Below are 25,912 nucleotides of genomic sequence, written 5' to 3'. Positions count from 1 at the left end.
TTCTGAGCAGTTCAGCATTAGCAGACAGCCTCTTTTGACTCATGCTAATAATTTGATTGTTTTAGCTAAACATTTATCATAACCTAACGCTTTCATTCCCAAGATAAATTATTCTACTAGCCCTGTGGATGTTAAGGCCATTTCCTAAATCCCCATGTTAAATAACAAGAAGAAACCTGTATGTATTCCAGCTGTAGCATTTGCCTATGGGCTTTTTTATGGGTTCATTCTACTGAAACTGAGATATTTCCATAGACAGAATGGGGACAATGGTTTAAAATATTCTAATCTTGAGAGTTTTTGCTTTACCAACACAGAAAAGCTTCAGATTTGAAAGTGCTTGGGACACAAAGGTGTTGCATAGAAAGTCTGGAGAAAGGATATTATGTGCTATAAAGTGTTCAGAAGGAAAACACTTGATACATCTCACCTCAATCTGCTCACACATCACCTGGAAATCAGTTGATTCCCTGAACAAATGACCAGTTTTGTCAAGAGGAAGTGATAGAACTCTGTGTTTTAGCTGCTTTGCAGAAAAGATATCAGCTGATCTGTGGAGAACTCCTGAACTATCCACCTTTAAAGCAATGTGGTCCAGAGCAAAGCAGCAGGGATGTGTAAAATTCAATGCCAGAATCTCTGGGTATATTGGAAGCTGATATCCCTCTGTGTAGAACAGAACAGAACTGTGTGCTTTTGGCTTGCTATTTAATCAGAGTTCTGTGGTTAATGTCTGACACTCAAACCCAAGCTCCTTGTTTCCTTCAATGGAAATCAAATAACCTCCTGAAGCGTTAAGTTCCTGCCTAACAGAACTGCAACCATCCCTCACTGGATGGCCACTGTGGGGTCTAAAGATAATCACAGGGTGTGAAGAAGGAAAGCAAGGGATGATTGTTTCAGTTATATGTCTCTGACAGATCTCAGAGAGTTGATTGGCTAAAGATTTTACTTATAAAGCCTAATTCCAATACCTTTTTTTGTTTGCTTTATGGATGCTACAGGTTGTAGGTGACAGGAACGTACTGCCAGACTCCTGCAACAGATTTGGGATGCCCGCTTAAAAGTGGACCTGTTGCTGCCCTGCACTTGAAAATAGGCTTTGGTTAGATCTCTTCCACCCTGCAGTCAGTGGATTGGTGTTTTGTTAAAAGACTGTGACTGGAGAGGAGATGGGGAAGCCTTGTCCTGCTTAACTGTGGGTCAGGTGAAGTGTTCTGAAGAGAAGACTGGACCTCACCTGACAGCAGGTAAACAAGGCAGGAAGAGGAGAGGTAACTTCCAGAGTACCATGAAGAACGTATGCAAGAAAGAGGTCTGAACAGAAGGGCCTGAGCAGAGTGCTCAGAGCAGTCAGGAGCAAGCACAGTCACTGAATTCAGACAACTGACATTTTGGCAACTGAAACTCCAGGAGGTGAGGGAGATTTTTTGTGCTAAATTTCATTACTCTGACTTTTTTTTTTTCCCTAATGGAAGACCTGGACCTCTTCTCTGTAACTGCTGGCCTACTGTTGGCCTAACCAGGTTCTTCTTCCAGGTCCTTTCTTCTCTAAAGCTAGCAGAGGTTCTGTCAGAGATACTCTGACACCTCAGCAACATGTAGTTTTATTATACTATTTTACTAAAAGGGACAAGATACAAAAGGAGTGGCACACATTTGTGTTGCCATTTCTAAGGAAAAGCTGCAATTAGCCTGCCAAGAGAAGCAACCTCGGTAAAGATCGGCTGTCACTACTGATTAAACCTTCCAGGGTTGTTTTCCAGAGGCACACAATGGAATGCCAGTGCATTTCCATCACTCTTGGCAAAGGAATTGAGCAGCACTGTGACCTTACTGTATGCTTCTCCCATGGGACCTACCTGCTTTTGCAGCATCCACATCCAAATGATAGGAGCACGAGGTAAGTGTGTCCAGTGGCACCACAGGCAGTCCAGATGGTTCCTTCTGATGGCTCTCCAGAGAAGTGGGCAGGGAGTGAATTGTGAGCTGCCAGTCACAGGTGTCCTGTGCTGCTTGGAAGTCAGGACTGATCTGGCATTGCTTCCTTCAGATCTGACATTCAAGCTCACTGTGAGAAGACAAAGGAATGCAGTATTTCTGTCATTTGTCAGCAGGAACAAGGACTAAATAAATCTGTTCGGAGCAGGAGGAGATTAGGATACTCCTGAGGAGCAAAGAGCTAGGCGGGCAAAATGATTTTTGTCCTTTATTAAGCTCTACTTCATCTTTTCCATTCCTTCCTCCTGCTTGATCTGCTGTCTTCCTACCCAGCTAGGCATGTCTGTTGTCTGTAGAAAAGATCTTGATTTTTTATGTCTCAACATCACACTTGAAGCCAGCTCAGACTCCTAGAGCTGTGCCTGAACAGCCCAATGCAGAAGAAAGCCACTTGGAGCTTCATCAGGATTTTCTGGAAGTTGTTATTCTGATAGTAGTATAAGATGACATCAAATCATGCAAAGAGATGCTTCTGATCAACTTGCTTGACATTTCCAACTATGCAGTGTAGATGACAGCCTTCCACATATATGGTCCAAACATGATTCAGTTTGTACACATATAGGACAATGAATGAACTTATGGCCTGGTAGGAAAGCACTCTTGGCTGCCTTTGCTCTGCAGAAAGCTCTTGGGGCCCAGCCTCTTAGTGAGTCACAAAGAAACTTTGACATGAGACAATGTTCTGCAGAAAACCAGTGGAAAAAAATTGCATTCTACAGAGAGAGAGACTGAGCTGAATTCATAGGGGATTTCTTAGTTCCCCCAAACTGTTTTTTTTACTTAATTGCATTGAACTTAGGAGCCAGGAGAATTTCTCACCAGGTGAGACTGCACAGAGACTGCACTCCTGAAGTCATTGCACTCCCATGTGTGGTGTGTGAGAAATGTGGGCTGCAGCAGCCTCACAGACATACATGAAAAGGGCCAGGATTTCATCACTGTTCTCCACTTTCATCTCAGGTCTTTGCATCTTGAGACTGAAAAAAGAAACATTTAAGAGAAGAGAGTTAGTCAGCAACTAAAGAACACCCCACTTCATTCTGAAAGTAATGATGCTGTATGAGTTGAACTCTTGGATTCCTATAGGTGTGATACCTGAGGTTTGCTCAGGCTTTTTCCATTCCAGCAGTATCTTTGCTGCATCACCTTCTCTGTATCACCTTCTCAGACACATCACACTCACATTACTGCATTTTCTCTCTTCACTGCCTGCTCCTTCATAAACACTCCTCGCTTGTTTCTTCTTCATCTCTTTACATCCCCTATCCTACATTACTCCAGCTCAGTTTCCTCATTGATCAGTACCTCACATTCTTCTGACTCTCACTCGCCCAATCATGTATACAGGCACTGCACCTCTGCTCTTTCAGCAGCACCCATGCTTACTTAGTTCATGCAGGCCCATGGTCTGTGAGCAGTACATCCATGCAGGCATTCCTGAACCTTTCCCTGGCCCTAAGCACATCCCAATTCCTGATCAGGACACTGGGGACCTTGATCACGTGAGGAAGAGCAGCTGAAATGACCTGTCCCCAGGCACAGGAGACACTGCTATCTCAGTAGGCACTTCCAGGCTATCAGCCCAATGGAGAAGGTTTCCTTTTGCAACAGAAGCTGGGCAGCTCTGAACTCTCTCCAGCCTCCCAGGACTCACTAGTAAGGGTTGTTTGCTTTATCCTGTCACGTTCATGTTGAGAGACAAGTGGGTCACCTGGAGACACCTCCATCTAGCACTAATGTACTTCCCCTGCAACACATCTGGTTATCCCCCTGAATCTCTTTCTACCTTCATCTTTCCTGTGCCATTTCACTCTGTGAGTGGTACCATCTTGGAAGGAATAGATCACAGGACCTGTTCATCAGATAAGCACAATCAGTGTTATGCTGGAATCCGTTGATACCTACTGACTTGAATGGACTCTTTTCAAAGATGCAGTCAGTAAGAAGTCAATGCTACAGCAGCCACTGCTCAGGAAAAGCTGAATGTCAGAACTCAAGAGTCACAATTTCCCTGTCTAACTTTTAGATGCTCCAGTATGGCTGCTCTGAATCTATAAACCAGGACTTCCTAATCTACTGCCCACTGAGCAGATGTCCTAGTGGGTGAACAAACCTCCCCAGGCCATGTTTGAAACAGCTGAGACTGCACTGGGAAACTAGTGAAGAAGTGGAAGCTAATGAGACTGACAGAGGCATTTGATGAGCATTAAAAATTGCAAACTGCAAACAATTTCACTGCTGCACCACACTACAAGGAGGAATAGGATTGCACAGTTTGTGCTCCCTTGTACTGCAGTTTGCTGGCTGCCAACAGACCTGTTTGTAGAAAGGATGCAAAATGCTTCCTGGATGAAATCAGCAGTGTTCAAGTTCAGTCCTTTCAAGCTGTCACTCAGAACGGGAGAGCACCATATGAAGATCTGGGGTCTGTGACCACTCACAGGAGGTTCTGACACCTGAACAAGGTCCATGAGGTTTCTTTCACTCATGATCACGTTGGAACTCGTGGATAAAAGTAACGTAGAGGATGATCACACTTCCAGGCTATGAAATTTCTTTCCACATTGGAATATTACAAACTTGAGTCTTCAATTCACAGTGTAAACTTGAATGTAAAACTCTGTACTCTGTAAAACTCAGTGAGGCTCTGCCTGACTGTAGGCTGGAAATCTCTGCCTGTGGTTTTGCTTTGACTGTGATGTGCTGCTAATTATTCTCTCGCTCTCCCTGCTCACACAGAGCCTGAGATGTCACGTCTTAAGAGCTGGCAGAGTATGAAGCAGCTGCCTGATGTCTTTCTCAAGATGGTTTATTTTCAGTGTGCCCGAGTCTCTGCGTCTCCATGGGAAATGTCAGCACTGGAGCCCTTTGCCTGTGCCACATTGCTGAGCAGGACATTCTATCCAGGAACTGCTCTCACTCTGCCTCTTTATGATGGTGCTGTGCTTTGCTTTCAGCCACAGTGGAGTCCAACCCTGTAGAAACAGTGACAGGACAGGGAGGAAGTTAGTGGTGGATCTATTCAGCTTTTCATTAAGGCATTATTGCTTCTTTCAGCAGATCCTTTGCCAAGGGCTAGCATCCAGACACCTGCCCTTCACAATATATTGTGAAACCAGTGCTGTGTAGCCCAGAACCTCTTCACAAATACTCATGTGAGTGGCTAGATGATTAAGCACTATGAATTGTTTCCTGCCCAATGGAACAGGAGCATTCAAGGATAGGCTGCCTGCCAGCATTCACTGATACCATTATTAATCACTAGCAAGAACCATTAGAGGATATGGTTACAAATGCTAGTCACAGACTGCCATTCTCACTGGCCGAGAAGCAGAGATCTTATTTCCCCTCAGTCTCTTTTCTGTGTGCTGCCTTCTGATCTCTTTTCCTTTTGCAGCGTCTTCAAATCTAATGCAAAGGAGAAGGCTCTTTCCTTTCTAAACCTGTGCTGGGAATTCGTGGCTGTCTTGTGGTCAGCATCACATGTTCTGTCACAGCAGCCATCACTATCAATCATTTTTCCCTGCATTTTAATAGCATCAGTGGAAAGGCAAGGAACTGTTGGTTGATGAGAACTGAGAAAGAAAATTGTATGCTCTTAAAGTTTTCAAATTAAATGTTTTCTTTCTCTTCCCACATCAAAAAGATCTAATTACTGTTTGCTCCAGCAAAGACTTGCTGAATTTACATGGTCATTCATTTTAGTGGCGTGGAATTGTTTAATGCCCAGCACTGAGCAGTTTGGTATCCTGATAATTTGTCAATCACCTTAATTTCACTAACAGAAGAACAGCCAAGTGCACTAGAGGGAGTCTGCAAGGGCAGCTGAGAGATGAGTACACTTTTGAAGAACATTTGTCGTCAGAATTTGAAGGGAAAAGACAAGCACATAGATCTGCAACCACATGGTGATGGGTTTTACAAACTTTTAGTGATCTCCCTAAATATGCTGTGATATTTTAAACTGTCAGTTACAAAGCAAAGCTTGAGAGGGCAAATAGTAAAAGGAGCTTAGTTGAAAGTTGAGCTCCAATTTGACAACTTATTGCTCCTTTCTGAGCAGTAATCTGCACACTGCATGCAACTAAAGACTGCTTCCAGAGGCTTCTGCCTGTCTAGATCCTATGAAGAATCTTAAACACTTCATTTTAAGTGCATTCTAGATCCACTGCAGAGGGTACTGCATTTACTGGATGAACATATCTAACCTAGCCTGGCTCCTGTGCCATTCTCCCCATGTAAGCAAGGTGCTCTTGTATCCTAGTCAAACAGTAGCTGCCTGCTTGTGAGGGTGGAGTTCACAACAACTCAGAGCAAGATGACCAGATAGGAAATATCCACTTGTTAGAGAACACTATCAGGAACACTATCTCACAGAATCACAGAAACATTCAGGTAGGAAAAGCCCCTCGGATCACCAAGTCCAACCAAGAGCCCTACTCCTAAAGGTGCACCCTAAACCAAATCCTCAAGCACCACATCCAAACGACTTTTAAACTCATTTGGGGTTGGTGACTCAACCACATCCCTGGGCAGCACATTCCAATTCCTGACCACTCTTGCTAGGAAAAAAAATGTTTCCTATATACACTCTAAACCTACCCAGTGGCAGCTTGTTCTATCACTAATTGCCAGCATCAACTTCTCCACAATGTCCTTTCAGGTAGCTGTAGCAGTGATGAGGTCTGCCTTCAGCCTCCTCTTTTCCAAACAAACCAGCTCCCTTAGTCACTCTTCACAATCTCAGTGAATTCTTGGAAAGGAATTCTGTCAAGACACAGGTGAGAGGGCTGAAGAATGCACTGATCAGTGTTCATATCAGATCATTCTGGCATGTGTCACATGCCTTTACACCACTCAGTGCCTGCTTAGGTCCTTAGCCTTATGCTGAAGTTTCAGCTATCTCCCTCAATGCGTATCCCAGTTCTAGTGCTCATCATAAGTTTAAACCATAAACCCACAATGCTGCTCTTGTCAGCATTCCTTGGTACCTTGTTCCCAGAGAAGCAAGACTTCAGTTGTGCCCTTGAGATCACCATTTCCCATTGACTGGCTCTAGGCTTCTCCTGGGTGTTTCCAGCAGCCTCCCCATTACCTGTGCACAGAGCCCAGCAGTGAGCTTTGGGTTTGGGCTCCAACAAACTGGGTGTTGCTGTGCTGCAGCCCTTTTTGGAGTGGCCTTTACAAACTCAGGACACTGCCTGATATTAGATTTTAGCATCAAATCCATGAACCATCCATCCACACATTACCCACTGAGCTCTTTCAGTAACCAAAAGTCAATGTGAAGAGGAAGAATATGTTTGAATCCGTCAGGATTTGGAGCAGCTCACATATTTTCTCTGGCTGAATTCTGTAAATTGGGAATTTTCATCTTGCCTTTCTACAGAGATATGGATACTGTGACAGCTAGCTGTTAAGATCAGAAGGCATCTTTTGATTTCTTGTTACATAGCAGATGCCACAAGAATTTGCATTTTCAGATTTATTATTAGGGAGATACAGAATGTCTTTAGCTACTTCTTTCTGTACAATTTAATATCTTTCAGATACAATATACTTTTATATTTATAGCATCTTTATATCCCTCTGCTTCTGTATTTAACTCGAGACCCTGGGAATCATTTCAGTTACGCTATACATGATCTGTATTCCAAAATCCAATACATCATCCCCACAGAAATGTGAGCTACAGTAGGTTTCTGGTTTTCTGCTTTCAAGAAAGAAAAAACTTGATTTTAGTCACAGTGAATTGCAGGTTCTGGTATAGAATCATAGAATCAACCAGGTTGCAAGAGGCCTCCAAGATTATCTAGTTCAACCTAGCACCCAGCCCTGTCCAATCAACCAGACCATGGCACTAGGTGCCTCATCCAGTCTTTTCTAGAACACCTCCAGGGACGGCAACTCCACCACCTCCCTGGGCAGCCCATTCCAATGCCAATCACTCTCTCTGGGAAGAACTTCCTAACATCCAGCCTATACCTCCCCCTGCACAACTTGAGACTGTGTCCCCTTGCTCTGAGACTTTGTCCCCTTGTTTGTCTCCCAGGCTGGTAGCCTGGGAGAAGAGACCAACCCCATCTGGCTACAGCCTCCCTTCAGGTGGTAGTAGACAGCAATGAGGTCACCCTGAGCCTCCTCTTCTGCAGGCTGCACACCCCCAGCTCCCTCAGCCTCTCCTCACAGGGCTGTGCTCCAGGCCTCTCACCAGCTTCATCGCCCTTCTCTGGACGTGTTCCGGTATCTCAACATCTCTCTTGAATTGAGGAGCCCGGAACTGGACACAGTACTCAAGATGTGGCCTCACAGCAGCCTGTGAAGAAGACAAATACCACTACCTGCACAGCATAGTCTGGCTTGTTGCAGCACCATGGACCAAACAATCTTGGATCAGAAAGTCACGCTGAAATATGTCAGCATAATCCATAAATCCTCCATCCAGGTTCTCTACCTTAGCTGACCAAGATTCCCTCTTTAGCTTTCTAGCCAAATTGTTTACAGTAGACAGAGACCCATACTTCATAAGATATTAAAAAATCCTAATCACATCTAGATAAATCAAATTACAATTTTGTCTTTAGGTAGGAGGAGAAAGAGGAATATTCCAGAGCATCTCTATAAAAACTTCTTGGAACTATTTTGCCCAGCTCTGATTGAAGGTCTCAAGGGGTTTGTAGGACTGCAGACACTGAACAATTCATAATGCATGTGCCAGTGCACTCAGGCTGCTTCTGCTAATCAGAACCTGGGCCTTGGTTCCAGTGGCTGGAATTTGCAGTCTATTTTCCATGACATCTTTTCCACCTTAAAATTTATCTTGGGATTCTATGGAACATAAGAAGGAAGTTACCAACCTGCTTATATGCTAGAAACTGATTGAGAACTCTTAATGTCATGACAGACAGCACCTGGGTTATCATCTTAGGTGGTGTTATGATAGTCTCTCCACAGTTTTTGTGTTCATACCCACTGCAGAGAAGGTTGGACAAAGCCCAAGAAGGCACACAGAGTGTGAAAGTCCATAAAGTCAGTTTCCACAGATCATGGGCAGAGAAAGGACTTCTTGGAGACTCTGTCAATGACTAAGGGCCACAAAAGAGAAAGATTTGCTTTAGGTTTAGTATTTCAATGACAAAGATGGCAAACCAGCCACCAATATAAGAACACTGCAAAATGAGAGTCAATATGAAAATTTTCTTCATAGTTAGAGACTGAAATTATTCAGAGTGCTCTCTCATTCTCGAGTGGGATGGAAGTTCTCAGGTGTTCATTTAAAACTGTCTCTCAGAAGGTGTTATTTATATATTAGAAAGATGGAAACTGTGAGAGTTTTCACCACTATCACAGAAAACTGATGTCTAACAGATGGGAAGTGGCTTCTCTTCCCACCCAGAGGATCTGCAGATCTGTCTTTGGGAAAATACACCTCGGGATGCTGAGGTGGCCACCCTTGGGCAGATGGCTCCTTACCTCTGAAAGTCAGAAAAGGAGAGAATTGAGGCCTTTTGGTGCTAAGTCATCTCTATGCCTGGTGGTGCATCCTAAGGAATCTTTGTGGAAGGGCCAGTCAAGAGCAGGGAACCAGGAAAGGTCACTGTCCAGACTAATGCTGGAGAGGTTAGGAAAATGCAAGGCATGAGAATAAAATTTAATGCCCATTCCGGGCTCTTAGGTAACATGTATCAGTCTCTTCCTTGGCAGGCCCTCATGTGAAGGATCTTCCCCATGAACCCTCCCAAGTATGATAAAACTGAGGACATGGCCATGACTGTGCCTTTTCCTAGAACTGGATCAGTCACTCTGCAGGACTATGAGCAAACTCCCCTTTCTCAGAGTATCAGCATTGCCTAGAGCTGCATCCACTCCTAATGTTCTGGTGTAGGCAAAGCTGTGTTGATGGCTTTTGTTGCTGGAACTGTATGGAAGTGTAAGTGTGCAAGATATTTGTGATGTAGGAATTTCACAGGATCACAGGATGTTAGAGGTTGGAAGAGACCTTCGTAGAACATCAAGTCCCAGCCCAACAATGTGGGTTATATTTACATATTTTGGACATTTGCTTTCTCTTATTTCAAGTATTAGATAAACATTAGAGTTAAATTCACTTAACAAGAACATTTTGCCATTTTTATACACAGTTTAAGTACTGCCTTTAATGTATTTCCTCATTAGCTTTGGAACCTCACATGGGAAACAGTAATATTGTCTGCACAATGCAGCTGGACAAGCTGCAGCACAGACACGCAGTGAAAATCTACCTTGAGTCCAGGAGGAAATGGCTGGAAATGCAGCCACAGAATCCAAAAGTCCTACATCCAAGTTCTCCAAATGCCTGGACCAACTGAAATTCTCTCCTTAAGTCTCTCAGCAAATTATTTATAGTTGATACATTCACATCATTGGTAAGATATAAAACATTTCTAAATATATCTGGTTAAATCAAATGACAATTATGCCATTAGTTCAGTTTGCCAGACAATGCTTTGCCAAAGAAAGTTTGCCAAAAAAGGTTCTGACCAAAGAAAGAGCAGGAATCCAGAGCATCTGCCAGCCAGACACTATAAAAGAGTCTTTGCAGCACTCTGCCCTGTCTCGGAGAGAAGTGTGAAGGTAAGCATGTGGGCTCCAGTGGCTTGTTGAATTCAGGCATCTTCGCTCAGGGCATAGCATGCAGTACCTTCTTCCGTTGGAAACTAGCTTCTACATAAGCTTTTCCACCTGTTTTCAAGGCCTCTGTGTATATATTCCACAGACAAATTTGAACTTTACATAGGAGTAAGAAGGTTCCTTTACTGTAGTTCATATTCTCAGGTGTTGCAGTGCACAGTCTTCACCACCTGTGAAGCTGATGTGTGACCTGTGCAGTGTCAAAAGACACAAATAACACCATTTTAAAGAGGCTGCTCTGTACTAGTCAAGCAAAAGGAGTTTTCTCTTCTGGCTGTAAGCCACTGCAGCGCAGGAAGGCTAGGGTTTGGTTTTTTTTTAGTTTTAGCAATCCTAAGGAATTTTAAAAGATTGGGAAATGCATCTCCTTTCAGGCAAAGTTCATTAACGATCTCTTGATGCTGCCTTGGTTTTTTGCCACAGTGCTGTCTGCTGTGGTGTCTTCCTTAAAGCGCAGCCATGTCGACAGACGCCGAGATGGCCATCTTTGGGGAGGCAGCTCCCTACCTCCGCAAGTCAGAGAAGGAGAGAATCGAGGCCCAGAACAAGCCCTTTGATGCCAAAACATCTGTCTTTGTGGTGCATCCTAAAGAATCCTTTGTGAAAGGGACAATCCAGAGCAAAGAACCAGGGAAGATCACCGTCAAGACTGAAGGTGGAGAAGTGAGTAGAAACTAAGGCCTAAAGTTGGTGTGTAATTCCCACCCTCAACTCTTATCTGACATACATTCATCTTCCTGTGACAGACCATGACTGTGAAAGAAGATCAAATCCACCCCATGAACCCTCCCAAGTATGACAAGATCGAGGACATGGCCATGATGACCCACCTGCACGAACCCGCTGTGCTGTACAACCTCAAAGAGCGTTATGCAGCCTGGATGATCTACGTGAGTAGCAGCAGCAGCAGTCTGCCTTTGGGGGCCAGCAGGAGCTCCTGTGGCAGGCTGAGTGGAAGCCAACCTGCTGTCTCCCTTGCCCACAGACCTACTCGGGTCTCTTCTGTGTCACTGTCAACCCCTACAAGTGGCTGCCGGTGTACAACCCGGAGGTGGTGTTGGCCTACCGAGGCAAGAAGCGCCAGGAGGCTCCTCCACACATCTTCTCCATCTCTGACAATGCCTATCAGTTCATGCTGACTGGTGAGTTAGTTGATGTCTTTTCAACTGCTCTTGCAAGCTCTTGCTTGAGCTACCTGTAGGATAGTTATAAAGGGGGATGGGGATGAAGCTGGCCTTGCCACCAAGAACTCTGGATGTAGTAGCCCAACACCTGTGGAGCAGTGTGTTGGTATATTAGATAACCAGAAGGTTAAACTCCCCTTAAGTTTGAAAGCTCTGTACTCAACTCCATCCCTGAAATGGGTGATAAACAGAAGGAGCTGGAAGCCACTGTGCTACTAGGAATGTAGCAACCATCACGGAAGCCTGGTGGGATGACTCCCACAGCTGGAGTGCTGCAACTGATGGGTACCAACTTTTCAGAAGGGAGAGCCAAGGAAGAGTGGCCCTCGGTGTTAGGGACATATATGAAACCATACAAATTAATGAAGGTGATGACAGGGTTAAGTCCTTATGGGTAAGAATCAGGAGTAAGGCCAGCAAGAGTGATATCATGGTGGGAATCTATTCTAGACCATCCAGCCAGGTGGTAGCCAGAGGTAGATGAATTTTTTTAATAAGCAGTTGAGAGAGGTCTCCCAAACACTGCCCCTCGATCTCACGAGAAAGTTCAACTTCCCATATGTCTGCTGGAAATACAACACAGTCCTGGAGGTTCCTGGAGCGTGTGGAGGATAACTTTCTGACACAACTGGTGAGAGAGCCAACCAGGGAAGGGGCCCTCCTAGACCTGCTCCTTGTGGGGGAAGCAGAGGTTGGAGATCATCTGGGGCTCTGTGATCTTGATATAGATGATTGAGTTCTCTATCTACAGCTAGCATCCAAATCACTGCTGCCATGGCAGCTCCACAGATACAGCTGGGGGCAACCCCAAAAGTAATGAGAGGAGGCAAGCAGTGCATCTTCTGAAAGACTCAGGATTTTTACCACATGCATTCATGATGTACATTAGTAACCTCTCTGTTTCTGCCTCTCACAGATCGGGAGAACCAGTCCATCCTGATCACGTAGGTACCCTCCCTGCTCCGACCCTTGTGGGGTTGCCTGGTGTCGGGGACCTCCTGACTGACCACAGGCTCTCTGCTTCTCCCTTTGCTCTGGCAGTGGAGAATCCGGTGCAGGGAAGACTGTGAACACCAAGAGAGTCATCCAGTACTTTGCAACAATTGCAGCCAGTGGGGAGAAGAAGAAGGAGGAGCAATCATCAGGCAAGATGCAGGTGAATGAATAGGCAGTGGCTCGAACTGATGCTTCCCTTTGTTCTTACCACGAGTCTTGGACCAGATAACCTCCAGCAATGACCTTCCTGCAGGGCACGCTTGAGGATCAAATCATCAGCGCCAACCCACTGCTGGAGGCCTTTGGAAACGCCAAGACCGTGAGGAACGACAACTCCTCACGCTTTGTGAGTTGCTGCTTTGCACAAAACCTCTCCTGCTCATGGCCCAAGCAGTACTCCATGTAAAAGAGATGTCAAAAGAATCCACCCTGACTGATACGCTGCTGCTTCTCCTTAACAGGGCAAATTCATCAGAATCCACTTTGGGGCCACAGGCAAACTGGCTTCTGCTGACATTGAAACTTGTAAGAGACCTCCTGGAATGATCCCATTCCCTCCTCAATTCTCACCTGCACCTTCCTTCCCGTGCCTAACTCTTTCTGCCATCCTTGCCAGATCTGCTGGAGAAGTCCAGAGTCACTTTCCAGCTGCCAGCAGAAAGAAGCTACCACATATTCTACCAGATCATGTCCAACAAGAAGCCAGAGCTAATTGGTGAGAAGGAACATTCTGACCTTGTGTTGATGGCCAAGGAAAAGCAGCTACCTGTCTGCTAAAACTAATCCTGTGCCATACCTCTTGCTGCTTTCAGACATGCTCCTGATAACCACCAACCCTTATGATTTCCACTATGTAAGTCAAGGTGAGGTGACTGTTCCCAGCATTGATGACCAGGAGGAGCTGATGGCTACAGATGTAAGTCATGCAGCCAAATGATACCCTCTGTACACTTCTGGAAAGTGGCAAAGGTGTCCTGCTGAGGACGTGAGTTCTAACTCATGGTTTTGGTGGCAGAGTGCCATTGACATCCTGGGCTTCACTGCTGATGAGAAGACAGCCATCTACAAGCTGACAGGGGCTGTCATGCACTATGGGAACCTGAAGTTCAAGCAGAAACAACGAGAGGAGCAGGCAGAGCCTGATGGCACAGAAGGTACCACTGAATTCATTGAGTGACTTGTTCAGAGAGCTTCTCTGCTAGCAGAGATACTGTGTTAGCCTCCAAAGACAGACCTGCATTGGCCTGGGCCACCACAAAACCACTGAGGAAAGTTTCTTTGTTCATTGCCTAACTGCAGAAAGCTTCCCTGCCCATGGCTAAGTGTCATTCTTTCAGCCACTGGATACTGGCAGACACAAAAATCCTGCATGCTTTGCCATGCAGAAATCTACCTTCCACAGGAAAGCAAAGGTGCTGCATGAGGCATTTTGGGGTTCCTCTGGGAACTTCCAGATTCAAGCCCTTTCATAGCAAGCCATCATTACCTTCCAGAATTCAACTTCCTTCTGAGAGCTCCAAGGACCAGAGCAGCTCTCTGCCTTTTCTAGAACACACACCGCAGAGTTGTTCACACTGCCCACAGTCTGGGCACTGCCCACAGGTGAATTCTCCTTCCTCTCTCTCCCTCAGTGGCTGACAAGGCTGCCTACCTGATGGGCCTGAACTCAGCTGAGCTGCTCAAGGCCCTCTGCTATCCCCGAGTCAAGGTTGGGAATGAATATGTGACCAAAGGTCAAAATGTGACACAGGTAACAGCTGAAGGGGCAACAGACGTGGCTGGAAGAGTACTTGAGTGGTCTTCCTTGAGCCTAGCAGGGAACTTTGGATCTTTTGTCTCTGATGTAGGTGAACAATTCCGTTGGTGCCTTGGCCAAAGCTGTCTTTGAGAAGATGTTTTTGTGGATGGTTGTTCGCATCAACCAGCAGCTGGACACCAAGCAGCCCAGGCAGTACTTCATTGGTGTGCTGGACATTGCTGGCTTCGAGATCTTTGATGTAAGGCACAAGCATTTGGCATGATAGGCCAGAGAGGAGCAGGAAGGGGATGAGGAAGGGATGGTTGTGTGAGAAAGCTGGCAGCATGTTTCCTGTGCTGTAAAAGCAGTGATGATGCTAGGGCTTGTGTCTCACAGCAGAGAAATGTCCTGGGTGATGGCTTGAGGGCCCTGATGGGTCACAGAACAGACAATGCTCTAGGTAGGGTTCTGACAGGATTTTCTTTTAGCAGCACAGTAAGGAGCAATTGTTGCCTTTAGCTTTCACAAGTGATTGCAGCAGGATCCTTGGAGGATAGTCCCTTTTACAGTATAAGTGCCACTCAGGGGGTTGCAGGAGCTTCAGAAGTGGTGCTTCAGCCGGGGGACATGAAACAGTATTAGGAGAATGCTAGCAAAGGCCCTGTGGTGGTTGCCACACCTTGAGAACCTGAGCACCTCTCCATGCTTTGTGCAGTTCAACAGCTTTGAGCAGCTCTGCATCAACTTCACCAACGAGAAACTGCAACAGTTCTTCAACCACCACATGTTCGTGCTGGAGCAGGAGGAGTACAAGAAGGAAGGGATTGAGTGGGAGTTCATTGACTTTGGGATGGACCTGGCTGCCTGCATTGAGCTGATTGAGAAGGTACCTTTCCCATCCAAGAGTATGATCTTGTGTGGCATTCTGTGATATGTCTGAGCCAGATGCAGCTCAGAACTTGTCCACATGCATGCATTTGGGGTCAGGTCAACAGGATACTTGGTAATGAAGCTTATTTTGGTCTTGGAAAGAGGAAATAGAGAATGCAAATCTATGCCATGAATGCTGCATTGCCTGGTCCTCAGGCATGGAAAGGATTGCATGTACAGCCACCAACAGAGTTCTCTCAACCAAACTGGCATCATTTTCCATTTGACAAACTTTGGTCCTTACTCTGATGTTGATAAGATGTTTTTAATCATGACCTTCTTGTGCTACCTGCCAGCCCATGGGCATCTTCTCCATTCTGGAAGAGGAGTGCATGTTCCCCAAGGCAACTGACACCTCTTTCAAGAACAAGCTCTATGACCAGCATCTGGGCAAGTCCAACAACTTCCAGAAGCCCAAGCCTGCCAAAGGCAAGGCTGAGGCTCACTTCTCCCTGGTGCACTACGCTGGCACTGTGGACTACAACATCAGTGGCTGGCTGGAGAAGAACAAGGACCCCCTGAATGAAACTGTCATTGGGTTGTACCAGAAATCCTCTGTGAAGACATTGGCCTTGCTCTTTGCCAACTATGGTGGAGCAGATGCAGGTCAGCCCTTAGAGAAATGTATTTCCTCCGTGGGAAAGTGGTGGCACAGAATGACAGCAGTAAATACTAAATAGGTGTTGTGGTCTCCAGTATACAATCTCTGTATCTTATTCTCCTTCCATTTACAGATGCTGGTGGCGGTGGCAAAAAGGGTGGCAAGAAGAAGGGTTCCTCTTTCCAGACTGTCTCAGCTCTTTTCCGGGTGTGTACAGAATTCCATTCCTCCTTATGACACAGAGCTGAAATCAGAGTTGAGTCGAGTTGCTCTCAGAAGACTCTCCCTGAGCAGAGTCTATTTGATGTGTACTGTTTACACAAACATGCAAATGGCAGGGTAGTTCTAGACACTGGAAGGTTCTGCTTTCCCATGCACCTGACACAAAAGCATGCAGTCCTTACAAGCTTTAACCTAAACTTCATTTTTGTCATCCCACAGGAGAATTTGAACAAGCTGATGGCTAATCTGAGAAGCACTCATCCCCATTTTGTACGCTGCATCATCCCAAATGAAACAAAAACACCTGGTAAGGGGTCCAAGAGGAGGAAAACTCAATGCACCCAAGCTCTCCTCCTCAGTGTCTAACAATGGGGCAGTGACTAATGGTGGTGTTTGCCAGGTGCCATGGAGCATGAGCTGGTGCTGCACCAGCTGCGCTGTAACGGCGTGCTGGAAGGGATCCGAATCTGCAGGAAGGGATTCCCCAGCAGAGTGCTCTATGCTGACTTCAAACAGAGGTGAGAGTGCTGCACCTTTCTGACCATTCAGACCTGGCTGAAGAGCCTGAGTATCTTAATCTTAAACCTGATTTGAATTATAGAAATGTTTTACTGTGAGATTGTGTTTGATTTTATGGCAATGGGGAGGGTTCTCTTGTGCTCCAAGTCAAAAATATGAACAATTCACTTACATTTACAGAGTCTTGAAAGAATGGACTCTCTGTAGTGCTTTACACAGTTGCTGCTGAGAGGTTGGGGGGTTCAGTCACATTGGTGAATTTCTTCATGGTCTGCTTTGTCCTACAGATATAGAGTGCTTAATGCAAGTGCTATTCCAGAAGGCCAGTTCATGGACAGCAAGAAAGCTTCAGAAAAGCTTCTTGGGTCCATTGATGTCGACCACACTCAGTATAGATTTGGTCACACTAAGGTAGAAATAAGTTCTTTGTTCAAACACTCTGTGCCTCTGTTATGCAAAAACTGTGACTGATGTCTTAAAATATTTCCTTTTATAAGGTGTTCTTCAAAGCTGGACTGATTGGTGTGCTGGAGGAGATGAGAGATGAGAAACTAGCAGAGATTATGACCATGATACAGGCCAGATGCAGGGGATTCTTGTCAAGAGTGGAGTATCAGAGAATGGTGGAGAGGAGGTAAACACTCCCTGCTTATCTATTAAGATCTCATGGTACTTGTTTGAGTCTAAATTAACCTCCCAAACAGTATGCAATAGCCACATGAATTTCATTTCAGGGAGTCCATCTTCTGCATCCAGTACAATGTTAGGTCCTTCATGAATGTCAAGCACTGGCCCTGGATGAAGCTGTTCTTCAAGATCAAGCCCTTGCTGAAGAGCGCAGAGTCTGAGAAGGAGATGGCCAACATGAAGGAAGAGTTTGAGAAAACCAAGGAGGAGCTTGCAAAGTCTGAGGCCAAGAGAAAAGAGCTGGAGGAGAAAATGGTGGCCCTGCTGCAGGAGAAAAATGACCTGCAGCTGCAAGTGCAGGCTGTGAGTATCACACTTCTTCTGTCCCAGGGAAGAGAATGTTACATAGGCAGAGTACTTCCAGCCCTATGCAGAGATTCTCAGGAAGCTGACTGATGTGCAGTAAAGTCACACAATCTAAGGCAGGCTGACACTGAGCAAGCAGCTGCTGGCTGGGGCATGCTAAGTCTCATGGCAGTTCCATGTGAGACTTGGCACTCCTGCTTCCAGAAGAAAGAGCCAGGTAAGAGTAGTCCACATGAAATCCACAGCAGAGAGCCATGATCTGGAGGGGGAGTATCTCCATCTGCTCACCTTTCAAAGCAGAGCCTCTGCTAGCAGAGTAAAGGCAGAGCTGAGCAAGACTCACATTTCCTGCTTGCAGCTTCACTAGAAGGCCGTCATTACTTTAAGATATCTGGATACTTCCCCTGCAGACTCAGTCAGAAATAGGCAGAATCTTCAGATCCTAGCAGCTATTAAATACTGCTACCCCATCTGTGAAGACGCAAAACATTTGGAATCAGTTGATACCACATGAAAAGGTTGCCCAGTAGACAATGGGCAAAGTCTTATATTTCTTGGCACTAGTGCAGGCCAGGCTCAGCTCCCATTTTAACACCTGACTACTCAGGGATATGAAAGACACAGTGACAAACTTCAAACCATGAAAACTCACCACAATCACTGTTTCCCCACCAGGAAGCAGACAGCTTGGCCGATGCTGAGGAGAGATGTGACCAGCTCATCAAAACCAAAATCCAGCTGGAAGCTAAAATTAAGGAGGTTACTGAAAGGGCTGAAGATGAGGAGGAAATCAATGCTGAGCTGACAGCCAAGAAAAGAAAACTGGAGGATGAATGCTCAGAGCTGAAGAAAGATATTGATGACCTTGAGCTAACACTGGCCAAGGTGGAGAAGGAAAAGCATGCCACTGAGAACAAGGTATGAGGCAGGAGAGGTCCCTCACAACTCAGAAAAGAGCACTGTGCAGTCCCAGGACTTCTGTATTGACTCCCTTTATTTACACCTCTTCCTCTTCTCAAAGGTGAAAAACCTTACAGAGGAGATGTCAGCTCTGGATGAGACCATTGCCAAGCTGACAAAAGAGAAGAAAGCTCTCCAAGAGGCTCATCAGCAGACACTGGATGACCTGCAGGCAGAGGAGGACAAAGTCAACACTCTGACCAAAGCTAAAACCAAGCTGGAGCAGCAAGTGGATGATGTAAGCGCACAGGCAAAAGAGCAAGAAGAGGACAGGGGTGGAGTTTGAGCTGCTTGGTTTCTGATTGCCAGAAGCACTGATGGTTTCTTCTCTTTAGCTGGAAGGGTCCCTGGAGCAAGAGAAGAAACTGCGCATGGACCTGGAGAGAGCCAAGAGGAAACTGGAAGGTGACCTGAAGCTGTCTCAAGACAGCATCATGGATCTAGAAAATGATAAGCAGCAGCTGGATGAGAAACTGAAGAAGTAAGTGTAGCTGTGAGGAAGTTGAGCACAGGGCTGGTGAACTTGTCTGTTTCCTCTGAGCTCTAACATGGTTTGCTTTGCCCAAAGGAAAGACTTTGAGATCAGCCAGATCCAGAGCAAAATCGAGGATGAGCAAGCCCTGGGCATGCAATTCCAGAAGAAGATCAAGGAGCTGCAGGCAAGTCTCTGTGGGTTCTCCTCTTTCACCCAGACTCAGGGCAGGCAGGAGAAGGGCATGGGTGTGAAGGGTGCCAATGTGTTCCCCAGGCTCGCATTGAGGAACTGGAGGAGGAAATTGAGGCCGAACGAACTTCTCGGGCAAAAGCAGAGAAGCATCGAGCTGACCTCTCACGGGAGCTGGAGGAGATCAGTGAGCGCCTGGAAGAGGCAGGAGGGGCAACAGCAGCTCAGATTGAGATGAACAAGAAGCGAGAGGCAGAGTTCCAGAAGATGCGTCGTGACCTGGAAGAGGCCACGCTGCAGCACGAGGCCACGGCTGCCGCCCTGCGCAAGAAGCACGCGGACAGCACCGCTGAGCTTGGGGAGCAGATCGACAACCTGCAGAGAGTGAAGCAGAAGCTGGAGAAGGAGAAGAGTGAGCTCAAGATGGAGGTTGATGACCTGGCCAGTAACATGGAGTCTGTCTCCAAAGCCAAGGTACGGAATTGCAGCAGATGTTCACCAGGGAAAAGTGTGGCACAGGTTGCATCTAGCAGCAACATTCAGCTGGAGAAAGCTCTGCTGTGAGGTGTTCACTGCATGTCCTTCCTTGTGCTTGCTCTGCAGGCAAACCTGGAGAAGATGTGCCGCACTCTGGAGGATCAGCTGAGCGAGCTGAAAACTAAGGAGGAGCAGAACCAGCGCATGATCAATGACCTCAACACTCAAAGAGCTCGTCTGCAGACAGAATCAGGTGAGACTTCCTTGTTGCTGGGCTGCAATGCATGCCATGAGGATACCTCAGTGTGCAAAGTGACATCTGCCATGTCCTCCCCAGCCCTCTCCTGATCCTGTGGGTTCAGGGGCAGAACCTGTCTCATTATTGTCAGTCCAGTTACCTCCGTTCACTTTACCCTTCCCAGGTGAATTTTCACGCCAGGTGGAGGAGAAAGATGCTCTGATTTCTCAGCTGTCTAGAGGCAAGCAAGGATTTACCCAGCAGATTGAGGAACTCAAGAGACACCTAGAGGAAGAAGTAAAGGTCTGGAATGACTTTCCTGTCCACAACTTAGTCCTATCTGACTCAGGACTGCTTCAACAGTCTGTCTCAAACACAAGTGTTACTGGAGGCAACACCAGTACACACGCACACCCTACTCATCAGCTAGAGGGAGGGAAGTGCAGTGGCACTGATGTTGAAGTGGGACACCCACAAGGCTTCCATGAGATGCTGATGGCAGCCTCCAGGATAGAATTTGGACACCTATGTCAAATCCAGTACAGGAACCACAAAGAAACTATCCTTAACACCTCTTGGTCCTTCAAAACCCACCAACTAAGGTGTCACCAGTTCCCAGGTTTACAGTTAGAGCTTCATTCTGATTTCATGTCAAGAGGCATCTCAAACAAGTATTCAGTTGGCCTGTGAGTTCCCAGTGATTGCCAGGAATATGAAGCCAGGTTCTGCTCGGTGATGCCTGGTGACAGGACAAGGGGCAATGTGTGGATGTTGAGGTGTAGGAAGTTTCATGTAAGCATGAGGAGTAATTTTTTTCACTGTAATGATGACAGAACACTGGGACAGGCTGCCTAGGGGGGTTGTGGAATCTCCCTCTCTGGAGATATTAAAAACCCACCTGGATATGTTCCTGTGTGATCTGCTGTAGGTGATCCTGCAGGGTGGGTGGACTGGATGAGCTTTTGAGATCACTTCCACACCCTGAGATTCTGTGATTCTGTGATTGTCTCCACAGGCCAAGAACGCCCTGGCCCACGCCTTGCAGTCTGCTCGCCATGACTGTGATCTGCTCCGAGAACAATATGAGGAGGAGCAAGAAGCCAAGGGAGAGATGCAGAGGATTTTATCCAAGGCCAACAGTGAAGTGGCACAGTGGAGAACCAAATACGAGACGGATGCCATTCAGCGCACAGAGGAGCTGGAGGAGGCCAAGTATGTGGGAAGCAGGATGTTCACACAGGATCACAGGATGTTAGGGTTGGAAGGGACCTCTGTAGATCATGAAGTCCAACCTCCCTGCCAGTGTAGGACCATAATCTAGTGCAGATCACATATGAACACATCCAGACAGGTCTTGAAAGTCTCCAGAGAAGGAGAGTCCGCAACCTATCTGGGGAGCCTGTTCCAGTGCTCCACGACGCTTACAGTAAAGAAGTTCTTCCTCAAGTTGAGATGAAACTTCCGGTCCTGTGGTTTCCACCCATTGCCTCTTGTCCTATCACAAGGCACAACTGAGAAGAGCCTGTCCCCTCCTTCTTGACACCTAATGCACATACATTTATAAATATTTATTAAATCCCCTCTAATCTTCTCTTCGGCAGACAAAAAGCCCCAGGTCCCTGGGCCTCTCCTCGGAGTGCATTGCTTCTGCCCCTTAATAATCTTCGTAGTCCTCTGTTAGGCACTTTTAAGTAGACACTGAATGGCTAGAGAAGATTGAGTCTGCCAAGTTTCTCTGAGGGTGGGTCAGGACAGGGGTGGCACAGAGGCAGAGCTGTGCAGAGTTTGTGGGAGAGGGGACAAAGGGATGGAGAGGGAGAGTATGCATTGGAAAAAGAGTAGATGGGAAGGACAAAATCAGCTTCAGGGATAGAAAGTCTAAGATAGGCTGAATGGTCAATTGGTGTTAGGACAAGGATGCGGCTGACATTCAGACTGTATGCAGTCTTGAATCAGAAAAAACACTTGGAAGACTGCTGGGCTCGAAAACACAACCAGTCATCAGCCCTTTCTCAAAGAGTTGAAAATTGCCTCCACTTTATGGTCTAACATATCCTGTGCTCACCATCTCCCAGGAAGAAGCTGGCACAGCGTCTGCAGGATGCAGAGGAACATGTTGAAGCTGTCAATGCCAAATGTGCCTCCCTGGAAAAGACAAAGCAGAGGCTGCAGAATGAAGTGGAGGACCTGATGATTGACGTGGAGAGATCAAATGCTGCCTGTGCAGCTCTGGACAAGAAGCAGAAGAACTTTGACAAGGTCTTTTCGGCTCCAGCACTGGGGTGCCAGGGCAGAGCATGCCCTCCTGGCCAGCACATCCACACTCACACCCCTTGTCTCCTCAGATCCTGGCAGAATGGAAGCAGAAGTATGAGGAAACGCAGGCTGAGCTGGAAGCCTCCCAGAAGGAGTCTCGCTCTCTCAGCACGGAGCTGTTCAAGATGAAGAATGCCTATGAGGAGTCCTTGGACCACCTGGAAACGCTCAAGCGGGAGAACAAGAACCTGCAGCGTGAGTGCCTGGCACCCTGCTCCTGGGTGCCCTTTCTTGCCACCCAGCAGCCCTGCTGCTCCACATGGCTCTGTGCCTTCAGGTGACAGGAGTGCCTGTCAGGTTGGTGTCGCCTTGCTGCTCTGTGCCTAAGCCTGCCATTGGTCTTTGTTCCCCCAGAGGAGATTTCTGACCTGACAGAGCAGATTGCAGAGGGAGGAAAGGCAATTCATGAGCTGGAGAAGGTCAAGAAGCAGATCGAGCAGGAGAAATCTGAACTCCAAGCCTCCTTGGAAGAAGCTGAGGTACGTGTCCATGATCACTGCTGTCTGCACTCAAAATAGGAACAATGGAGACAAAAGGCTGCAACCTGCTTGGTCCCACAGTGGGCTGGCCAGGGAGTGCATCCAGCTGAGCTTCTCCAAGAGAGTCCCTAACTCCCTAGAGAGCAGCTGTGGCTTTATCTGTGTCATAAACGTTTGTGTCCCCTTCTCCAGGCCTCCCTGGAACATGAAGAGGGGAAGATCCTGCGCCTCCAGCTTGAGCTCAACCAGGTGAAGGCTGAGATTGACAGGAAGATAGCAGAGAAAGATGAGGAGATTGACCAGATGAAGAGAAACCACCTCCGAGTGGTAGAGTCTATGCAGAGCACTCTGGACGCTGAGATCAGGAGCAGGAATGAAGCCCTGCGCCTGAAGAAGAAGATGGAAGGAGACCTGAATGAGATGGAGATCCAGCTGAGCCATGCCAACCGTATAGCTGCAGAGGCACAGAAGAACCTGAGGAACACACAGGCTGTGCTCAAGGTGTGTTCAGCAAAGCTACAGAAAGAGAAATGACAACCCTGACATTTTTGGCACCCAAGCACACACTGCCACCTTGTAATCCTTTTTGTCTCTCTTTCCAGGATACCCAGCTACACTTGGATGATGCTGTCAGGACACAGGAGGACCTGAAGGAGCAGGTGGCCATGGTAGAGCGCAGAGCAAACTTGCTGCAGGCTGAAGTTGAGGAGCTCAGGGCAGCCCTGGAGCAAACAGAGAGGTCAAGGAAGTTGGCTGAGCAGGAGCTTGTGGATGCCTCAGAACGTGTGCAGCTGCTCCACACCCAGGTAAGATACTGCTGGAAATTCATCCCCTCAGCAAAGGATAACAAAGAATGAAACTGCTGTGAATCTTGTGCTAATCATGGCTTTGCTGTTGCTCAGAACACGAGCTTGATCAACACCAAGAAGAAGCTGGAGACAGACATCACACAAATTCAGAGTGAAATGGAGGATACGATCCAGGAAGCTCGCAATGCTGAAGAGAAGGCCAAGAAGGCCATCACTGACGTGAGTTGGGGGCTCCTTTCATTCCTGCTGCTGGATCATCCCCCAGACAGTCTTCAGCACCAAAATGCCTGTGACTCTTTGCTCTCATCAGGCAGCCATGATGGCAGAAGAGCTGAAGAAGGAGCAGGATACCAGTGCCCACCTGGAGAGGATGAAGAAGAACCTGGACCAGACGGTGAAGGACCTGCAGCACCGTCTGGATGAGGCTGAGCAGCTGGCCCTGAAGGGAGGCAAGAAGCAGATCCAGAAGCTGGAGGCCAGGGTGCGTAGGGCTGGCATTTGTGTGTGAGTGAGTAGATCCTTTGCAGAGGTATCAGGGAAGCTCCAAAGTTGTTCTCCTCCTTGCAGGTGCGAGAGCTGGAAGGGGAGGTGGATGCTGAGCAGAAGCGCAGCGCTGAAGCCGTGAAGGGTGTGCGCAAGTACGAGCGGAGGGTGAAGGAGCTGACCTACCAGGTGAGGCAGCAGACCTCCTGGGGCTCACAGAGAGACAAATTTTACACACACTAATTCCCAAGGGGGATTAATCACCTCACATGATGCAGAACCCTTCAGTCTTTCTCCTTTCTGTCTACCAACCCATCTAGTCTGAAGAAGACAGGAAGAATGTTCTCAGGCTGCAGGATCTGGTGGACAAGCTGCAAATGAAGGTGAAATCCTACAAGAGACAAGCTGAGGAGGCTGTAAGTATTCCCCAAGGCCTGGGCAGGAGCCACCTTCCACCGGGGCAGCAAGCTCAGGGAGATGAGTGTGAATACCAGGAAAGGGCATGAAAGAAGCTGCCAAGACATTAACAGCCTTGGCCACACCTTGTCCTTATCGTGACTATGAGACCCTGCGAAGGTCTGGGCACCCTGCAGCCAGGGAGGAGTTGAGGGAAGTTCTGCAGCCTGGTTCAGAGCTGAACTCAGCCTAAACAAGCCCAGGGGCACAGCCACTGTGGGAAATGAATCAAAGTGCAGGAATCTCAAGGGCTTTCCCAGCCTAGCAAGAGACACTGAGAAGTGAGCAGCAAATGGTGGGAGCCAAAGTACATAACATAAAAAATTCAAGAGACCAAATTTGCTCCTCAAGAGTGACACAGCCCTGGTGGAGCTTGTCACAGTGGGGTCCTGGATAGGGAGGATGAGGAGGTCTGAGGGAGTCTTGCATGTCAGTACTGGTGAGTGAGGGATGGAGCTCTGGGCCCTCCCACAGGGAAGTGCTGCAGGGATGTAAGACCAAGGGGTAGCAGGAGTCCCTGTGCTCCTCCACACCACCTCCCTCTCCCCGCCCAGGAGGAGCTGTCCAATGCCAACCTCTCCAAGTTCCGCAAGATCCAGCACGAGCTGGAGGAGGCCGAGGAGCGAGCTGACATTGCGGAGTCGCAGGTCAACAAGCTGCGGGTGAAAAGCCGCGAGATCCATGGCAAGAAGATAGAAGAGGAAGAGTGAGGCTGTCATGAGGCAGCAAAGGACCTGAGGGCTGCACAAAATGTGAACCTCTCAGGCACCTTCTTCCATATTTCATGTTTTCCACCATCTCAGTAGGTATAGAATAAAGTCTGTAGATCCTTTGCATCCACACCATGAGCAGTGGGGGCTTTTGGTGTCCCTTTCCATGGGTCAGGGGTGTGTTCCTCTGCTGGTCATGGTCCAAGGGCTGATAACCAACAGAGTTCAGAGGTTTAGGTGTAGCTGACAGAAAGTGGTCTTCAGTCTCCACTAGATTTGTTTCCTGCACTTCATTAGATCATGTGCAGCATATAACCTGGCCTACAGAATACTGGAGACAGTTCTCTGCTAATTCTTTTAATTGCTGTACATCTGATCAGTGCCCACACAAAGCTCTGACACATCACTCTGTGAGACACTAACCTGCCTGAGGCAATATTTTTTGCCCCCTGAGAAAGCACAT

At 47.2% G+C, this 25,912-nt stretch overlaps 1 protein-coding gene across 3 annotated transcripts; it reads left to right on the top strand.

Annotated features, from left to right (window-relative positions):
• Positions 1-11,133: 11,133 nt before the first annotated feature.
• On the top strand, positions 11,134-25,449 carry LOC135179392 (myosin heavy chain, skeletal muscle, adult). 3 transcript variants are annotated; one of them, XM_064151154.1, is made up of 38 exons: positions 11,134-11,337; positions 11,421-11,564; positions 11,660-11,816; positions 12,775-12,802; positions 12,900-13,014; positions 13,108-13,200; positions 13,316-13,379; positions 13,471-13,569; positions 13,667-13,770; positions 13,870-14,008; positions 14,486-14,604; positions 14,702-14,851; positions 15,308-15,478; positions 15,819-16,128; positions 16,257-16,330; positions 16,565-16,652; positions 16,746-16,863; positions 17,152-17,275; positions 17,362-17,498; positions 17,599-17,854; positions 18,533-18,775; positions 18,879-19,055; positions 19,153-19,298; positions 19,386-19,476; positions 19,566-19,955; positions 20,085-20,211; positions 20,381-20,499; positions 21,212-21,408; positions 22,272-22,455; positions 22,542-22,707; positions 22,867-22,991; positions 23,184-23,492; positions 23,594-23,797; positions 23,894-24,019; positions 24,111-24,281; positions 24,368-24,472; positions 24,604-24,699; positions 25,294-25,449. In XM_064151154.1, the coding sequence occupies exons 1-38, from the start codon at positions 11,134-11,136 to the stop codon at positions 25,447-25,449; spliced, it is 5,826 nt and encodes a 1,941-aa protein (XP_064007224.1). The 3 variants fall into 3 exon arrangements, with proteins under 3 accessions (XP_064007224.1, XP_064007222.1, XP_064007223.1); XM_064151152.1 differs by having other exon boundaries at positions 15,819-16,146; XM_064151153.1 differs by having other exon boundaries at positions 15,819-16,157; positions 16,280-16,330.
• The last annotated feature ends 463 nt before the right edge of the window (positions 25,450-25,912 follow it).

This window comes from Pogoniulus pusillus, chromosome 11 (assembly GCF_015220805.1).
Source record: "Pogoniulus pusillus isolate bPogPus1 chromosome 11, bPogPus1.pri, whole genome shotgun sequence".
Lineage (NCBI taxonomy): Eukaryota > Metazoa > Chordata > Aves > Piciformes > Lybiidae > Pogoniulus > Pogoniulus pusillus.
This window is presented reverse-complemented; position numbering and strand designations above follow the sequence as displayed.

Coding starts and splice junctions, on each gene's coding strand:
- LOC135179392 (XM_064151152.1), top strand. CDS start 11,134: ATGTCGACAGACGCCGAGATGGCCATCTTTGGGGAGGCAGCTCCCTAC. Junction 16,864..17,151: donor TATGCTGACTTCAAACAGAG/GTGAGAGTGCTG, acceptor TTTGTCCTACAG/ATATAGAGTGCTTAATGCAA. Junction 22,708..22,866: donor GGAGAACAAGAACCTGCAGC/GTGAGTGCCTGG, acceptor TTGTTCCCCCAG/AGGAGATTTCTGACCTGACA.